This window comes from Populus euphratica, unplaced genomic scaffold (assembly GCF_000495115.2).
Source record: "Populus euphratica unplaced genomic scaffold, PopEup_1.0 scaffold25.1, whole genome shotgun sequence".
Lineage (NCBI taxonomy): Eukaryota > Viridiplantae > Streptophyta > Magnoliopsida > Malpighiales > Salicaceae > Populus > Populus euphratica.
In genome coordinates, this window is record NW_011499851.1 from 542,631 (window position 1) to 549,829 (window position 7,199).

The 7,199-nt window shown below is 39.0% G+C and overlaps 1 protein-coding gene and 1 pseudogene across 1 annotated transcript; both read right to left on the bottom strand.

The window, feature by feature from the left end:
* Nucleotides 1–728: 728 nt before the first annotated feature.
* Nucleotides 729–3,784, bottom strand: LOC105121659 (uncharacterized; annotated as a pseudogene).
* A 215-nt stretch (nucleotides 3,785–3,999) lies between these two features.
* On the bottom strand, nucleotides 4,000–6,740 carry LOC105121390 (uncharacterized). The gene has a single exon (XM_011020000.1). It carries the CDS (start codon nucleotides 6,504–6,506, stop codon nucleotides 4,248–4,250), a length of 2,259 nt encoding a protein of 752 aa, XP_011018302.1. The 5' UTR covers nucleotides 6,507–6,740; the 3' UTR covers nucleotides 4,000–4,247.
* Nucleotides 6,741–7,199: the final 459 nt, after the last annotated feature.

Consider the following 7,199-nt stretch of genomic DNA (forward strand, 5'->3'; position numbering starts at 1 on the left):
GGGGGCTGGTGGGAGCCCCGCCCCGCCCCGCCCCTGCAAAAAAATAGATTTATAAGATGCCCCTCATAAAACTACTCTGCCCCTGGTTGACAGAACATTGAGAGATTTTATTTTCTATTCTATAAGGTTTCTCAGCGCTCTAAATTGAGATCTATAGCAGAGAAAGATGGAAGTAAATTTCCTAGAGAGTAGAATTCTTTGTATGTGTTTCTACAAGTGAACAGTATTTCTTTTTTAATTAATATTAATCTTTAGACCAACTTGTGTGAATTTTAATTAATTTTATAAATTATAAAATTAATAGTTATATAAACCTTCAAAAATCGATAATCCATTTATGAAACTCGAACATGTCAGCACGATATTTTCACTCATAGTGAATAGGTTATGTTAATTACACAATTGAAAAAAAAAAAAAAATCACACCAGCAGTTGTCGTCATTGTTAAAGAGTATAGAGAAGTCTAAAACCCTCTCTCTCTCTCCCGCGGTCCACTCAGATCTAAATAAATAAACCCTTTTTTCGTGTGGTAAAGGTAAAGATGGGGATAATTCGGAGCGGGTTCTCGTTCATCGCAGGGACAGTGTTCGGCGTCTACGTTGCTCAAAACTACAACGTTCCAAACGTAAGGAAGATTACCAATACTGGTCTCTTAATCGCCAATCACATCGAGGAAACTTATAGGAAGCCCAAGAAGAGAGACGGCGATGATTGATTTTTATTACCTATTCCCTGTTTTTGGATTACAGGTTCTTTTTTTTCTTTTCTGTTTAGTGGTTTTAGGGTGCTTCGTAGGCTGTTCTGAGAGCTTTTTGTTTGGGGTAAGCAAGATCTTGGGTTTTGTAGGTGGAACAGTTTTGTTTTAATCAATATTTTGAATTAATAGAATTTTTATTCTTCTGTTTTCGTATCATTCTTCAATTGTTTCTTACTGGAAATTGATGATACTGGCCGAGTGCTTTTCACAAGAGCAAAAACTAAATGTGGTTGGCATTGCAATTAATAAATGTCAAAACAAATTGTACTATCGTTCTTGATGCTTAAAATTAAAATGCATAGGTTGCTAGGGCACCGTTTGCCTTGCTTGATATCGATTTCAGCAGTTATGCTTCTTAATTTGGTGAATAAAACTGCTGCGCGGTTTTAAAATTATACCCAGAAGGATAAAATAAAATTGGGCTCTTTTGTTCTAGTTTATAATGATTGTGTTTTCTTCCGTTTCTAAACAAAAGGTATTGTGAGCTGAATGATGTTTTCATCAATTTCTCTTGTTGGCATCCTCAAAATTACAGGACGTGGATTTTCTATGCTGTTACAGTATATATTTTAATCAATTTCTTGGAGACATTTCTCCTGAGTTTGAATGCCCGATGTCACACCACTGGGGCTCACCGGAACATGTCTTTCTCTGCTGCTAACTCACACGTCTCAACAAATTGCTTCATGAATTTGTAATATCTTGATGTCTGGTTTTGACAAGCAATCGAGAGGTTCTTAACTCACTGGGGCATCCTTCCAGCACCGGATGGTTTGGTGCTCTTTCTACCTCACAAGTCACAAGTTCCATTCCCGACTCTTGTGCTTCTCCAACCAACTCTTTGTTGTGTACCTACAGGTTATGACTGCCGTGCTTGGCTCTGCTAACTAGTCATGTGCACAACTGGTGTGCATTTTAATCCCTTTCAACTGACTATAGCTCCTTTTCTATCTAGACGATGGCGCTCATTGGTGCTGTTATTTAAGAATGACCTGTTAAATTCTCATGAAGGTTACCTCCTTGCATGGTTGGCATGAGTTACTTTTGGTGCATACATTTGTTCAATTACAATTGAATAACAAACAGAGCTTTGAACTTCTGAATTCTGATTGAAACAAATTTTACCTAGAAATAACATATAACATCACACATGAAGCATAAAGCTGATTAATTTCAAGGATTACACAGCATGTTCACGAACCACTATTACTTTCCAACTCCAGGCTAGTAACTTTTAATCAATCGTCAGGTACATAAGGTTGTGCTACTCTTCTTTGTAGATGGAATCAAGGGCAAATGGTTCTTCACATTGTTCAGTGAACGCCACTGATCAATGCGTGCCATTTGATCTGGCCTCATACTGGACATTGATCATCGATCTATAATTTTGAGGATGTTCTGTTTTTCCAAAGAGGAAAACTGCTTTCCGTACATAATATTCACTGTCAACACGGGTCCTGCTCACACTGTCATAAGACATATTGCAAGTTAGTGAGGCAAGCACTCGGTATATCAGAAATCTTGACAGATAGTTTCTGATCAACTAGTTCACCTTCACCTTCTTAAATAATATTTCACCCATCAGATTATTTCTGCCTTCATAATTCTGCAGAATAGTTTGGTTATTCTATACATGGAATTGGCAGCTAAAACGTTGAGGGGCCACTTTGAAGGGCTTTCAATTTCACATTGATTCATTTGTGTCTTCTTAAAATCCTCAAACCTGTGCTTTGCAGCATCAGCAAGTCCCTTGAGCACATCCTTTGTGCTTGGAGAGAGTTTTCGGGGATCCACATCTAGCCACTTATGGTAGAGATCAAGTCCTAGCCACACAACATTTTTCGCTTTCCTGATGTAATAAAATATTTTTTTCGCATCCAGGTAATCTTCTATTGAGTTTGACATTCATGAGGCCTCCATGTACACTGCAAATCAGCTACTTGATTAAACTACTACTGAAGTTTGGAAGTGCAACTGCAATGGTGGTCAGAGTCACCGCAGGAAGAGTCCAACAATTAGGACGTTCGTCACATTCTAGAAAGAGAACTAGGTTATAGTCAAACTCTTTTCACTCCTTTAAAACCTCCTGGAACAGTTGATATTTCTAACATTTCTATGAGATATTTTGGCTGTTTCTTTTTCCCCCTCTGCAGCCAATGATCAGTGACGTCAAAACTGTTTGTCATCATCAGATCAACTAGTTCACCTTCACCTTTAAGATGCAAAACGAAATGGCTGAGATCCATTTTGGGACTGGAACGTAACTCTGATCGCGAGTCAGTTGAAATGCGGTTGCTGGGGTTTAACTTCTTTATTTTGCAAAACTCAGAGAATACTAAAATCCAGTGAACAATGCAAACAGAAATGAATTGACACACTTTGCTTCCCAACACCATTCCAGTTTGCACTCCAATACGAAGGTTTAACGGTTGATTTTTTGCATCACGGGCAAGTTTCCTGCAGCTGGATTCGTACAGTTAATAGTCACTCTTTCATCTCTACAAGCAACTGGATCCAGTATCTTTCTACTTTGAATTCTCATTTGTGGCAATTCTTCCTCTTGCAGGGCATCGAATTTTACTGCAGTGAACCATCTGATTGCTGGGGCAATAGGGCCAAATCCTACTGCAACAGTTTGCATAATAAAAACCAAAATGGTTGACCACTTATAGTCAGACTCTCCAACGCAAAATTTGAATGACCAGGGCATCAAGTATGGTCGAGTTGCTTGGACGTTGCCGCTTGGCCTGGTTTTGTTGGCAAGTGGGTTGATCAATTTGCTTCAAGTTTGCCCTTCTCTTATCTGCTTTGCATCGGATATTGTCTATGGTCAAGTTAAAATACTGTTTGAAACAAAGCAGGATGACTGTTAAAATGTATCTTAACCGTTTGGCTTGGATTTGTCAAGGACTGGATTGTCTTTTGATTCCTCAGGAGTGGTCAGAGTTGTTGTCAATTCAGCTATTTGCAATGGTAATCAAGTAGAGCATCATAGACCTCCAGTGTTGAATTAATTTTTTGGATCCATGGCACAATGCTGCTGTATAATTAAGCTGCAAGGCTTCAATTTCCTTAAATGGATATTAAGCTGCTATATTTATTAAGAAATGAAGTTCAAGAGGCTGAACAAGTTGGGAAGAAATCGAGTCTCCTTTTGTGATACAAGATTCTGAAGCTTTTGAATGAGCCATGTGGCATTTTTAACTCCACAGATCCACCATGTTCAAGTTCTCTTCACCTAATAGTTAAAAAGCGTACAATTGGATGCTTTGTGGTAATCTCAACTCATATACTACCATATAGATTCATTGCACTGTTACAATTGATCAAGGGATGCCAACTGCATCCTCAGTTTCACAAAAAATCTACTTTCTACTTCTAGATGGACTATCTTCATTACATGTTGACATTAGTTGCAAGTAATAATTCAAAATTTACACAGCATAGTCATAAGTTGCTCCTGTTTGGCAACTCCAAGCAACTAGTAATTTTATTCGATGGTAATATACAAGTCGCTCGAAGTGGATAAGGCCTTTTCACTCTTTGCTGAAGATGGAATGGAGGGCAAAGTGATCTTCAAATCATGCATTGAACGCCACTCATCAATGTAGGCCATTTGATCTGGATCTAAAGTGGAAATAGGCTGCTGATCTAGAAGTTTCCGAATCTTTTCAGTTTTTCCAAGAATGAAAACGGCTCTGCGCACACAATGCTCTCTATCAGTGACAGCCCTGCTCAAACAGTGGAATATGACCTGTCGTAAGTTAGTTAGACAAGCGCCCAGTATATCAGAGATCATGACAGTTAAAGCTTCAAATAATCTTTCGTCGATGAAGTCTTTTCTTCTTTCACAATTCTGCAGAAGAGTTTGGCTTATCCTATACATGGAATTAGCGGCCAGTATCTTGATGGGCCACTTTGAATGTCCTTCCTTCAGACATTGATTCATGGGTGTCTTCATAAACTCCTCCAACCTATCCTTTGCAGCATCAGATAGTTTCTCGAGTATTTCCTTAGTGCTTTCTGCTTGGAAGGACAGTTTTCGAAGGTCTACATCTAGCCACTTGTGGAAGAGATCGACTCCTACCCATGCAACATTTGCTGCTTTCCTGATGTTAAGCAATTCTCCCTTTGCGTCCAGGTTATCTTCTATGAGTCTGACATACACGAGGCCTTCATTTACACTGCGCATCAACTGTTTCATTAAACTACCACTGACATTTGGAAGTGCAACTGCAATGGCTGTCAGAGTTACTACAGGAAGAGCCCAACAGTTAGGAGGTTCATCACAAACTAAAGAGAGAACTAGGTCACTGTCAAAGTCTCTCACTCCCTTAAATCCTTCTGCAAAGGTTGATTTTTCCAGAAGTTCTGTGAGATGCTTTGGCTGTTTCCTTTCCCCCCTTCGCAGCCAATGATCAGTGGCATCAAAGTTGTTCTTGATCATCAACTCAACTAGCTCGTCTTCACCTTCAAGATGCATAACGTAACGTCTTAGATCTGGTTTTGGAGTCGATCGTGATTCTGATCCCGAGTCAGATGAAATGCCGTTTTTGGGTTTCATCGTTTTTAACTTCTTACAGAAATCACAGAATAACAAAATCTGTATCATGAAGTAAACTGAAATGAACTGAATCACTTTGCTTCCCAACACAATTCCCGTTTGCATTCCAATACAGAGGTCCAACAGCTTGTTTTTAACATCATGGGCAAATTTCTTGCAAAACCGGTCCTCGAATCGTATGCTTAGTGGGCACTCTTTCATCTCCACAAGCAACTGGATCCAGTACCTTTCTACTGTCCATTTTCTTTTGCCGTTTTTCTTCGTTCTGATTGGGCATCTGAAATTTACAGCAGTGAACCATCTGATTGCTGGGGCAATAGTACCAACTCCTACTGCAATGGTCTGTGTAATAAGAATTAAGATGGTCGACCACTCATAGTCAGACTCTCCGGTGCAAAATTTGAATGACCAGGGCATCAAGTAAGATCGCAGCATGGCCTCTGCTAAAGTCATAGCACCAAGGAGACAGAATGCACCTGCGGCCGTGCATGTAACTGAACGGCCAACCACGAACTGGGGGTTGCAGGTATGAGCCATCATCCAGAATTTCATTATATCTTCTTTGAGTTCCCTGTCTTCCCTTTTGCTGGTTTCATTCGAGTCTTCTTTCAGAGCCATACCATACTTCTTGTTATATTTATATTGGAAATAATTTTTATTTACCGGCACAGTTAAAGCCGAAAAGCTTAGGATTACAAGCAAAATAAGCATTAGAAACATAATTAAAGCATGCTCTTTCCAGTGAAGATATATTACACCAGTGCCTAATTGGACTCCCGTATTAACAATAACAGTTACAACGAGTATTCCTAAAGCAATAATATTTGTGCATAAATCATTGTTTTCCATAGTTCCTAGAGAAGGCATAGAATTACCCATTACTGTACAGAGCAAGGCACCACTGCTAAGTTTTGCGAGCTGATCAACGCGGCGAGGCATAGCAGTGTTTAGATCCACTGACAATTTGACTGCCACAGCTATTATGGTCAGTGAAGTGGCATTAATGGAGAAGAATTTGCTCGGGAACCAGAACTTCTGTTGGCGGAAGCCACGGATGAAATCCGCAGCCATAGCAATTGCACAGGCCAGAGATGCCACTGCTATGTAGAGACCAATCCATGGTATAGGTTCACTGAACTTTGCTTCATTCAGACCCCCATCGATTCCACAGCCCAGTTTCCCCATCTGTATGTTTCACTTCCGGTGTTTTACTGAGTGAGTCTGGTTTTGCTGCCAAATTGGCTGGTTGCTTCAGGTTCGCAGCTCTCTTACCTCCTTTATTATAGACATCCTATGCTTTCCAGTTAATTTGTATGTGGCAATGAATGACTGTTGGATATATTTCAATCGTTTGTATTGGCGTCCAAGGAGTGGATTGTCTTTTGATTCCTCAGGGCAGCTAGGTTTTTTTTTTTGTTATATTTGGCTATGGCAGCCAGTAGATTAAACCGTTTTAGAACCTCCAGTATTGAAAATTATCTCGTTGGGTCCAAGTGACCCTAAAGTCAATTCCTTGCAATGCTGCGTTAAAAGTAGGCTAGGCTGCCGGCTTGACAATGGAAATCGGTGAAATCAATTTTTTATTTAATGATTTTACTCTGTTTTTTTTAAGTATTTTTTATTTTAAAATATATAAAAATAATATTTTTTTATTTTTTAATATTTATTTTCAATATCATCTCATTAAAAAATTGAAAGCATTAAAAATAATAATTCAAAATAAAAAATTCAAAATATTTTTAAAATAAACTGCTCTAAATAGATATTACTTCCCATCGATTCCTTTGAGGGCAGGGATTTGATTAGTTCAACTTAAGTTGAGTGAAAAATCATGATACATTAAATTGTGTTTTGTGAATGCCGGTTTTCCACATCACT

Excerpts from the sequence above, each read along its gene's own strand:
- LOC105121390 (XM_011020000.1), bottom strand. The coding sequence starts at position 6,506 with ATGGGGAAACTGGGCTGTGGAATCGATGGGGGTCTGAATGAAGCAAAG.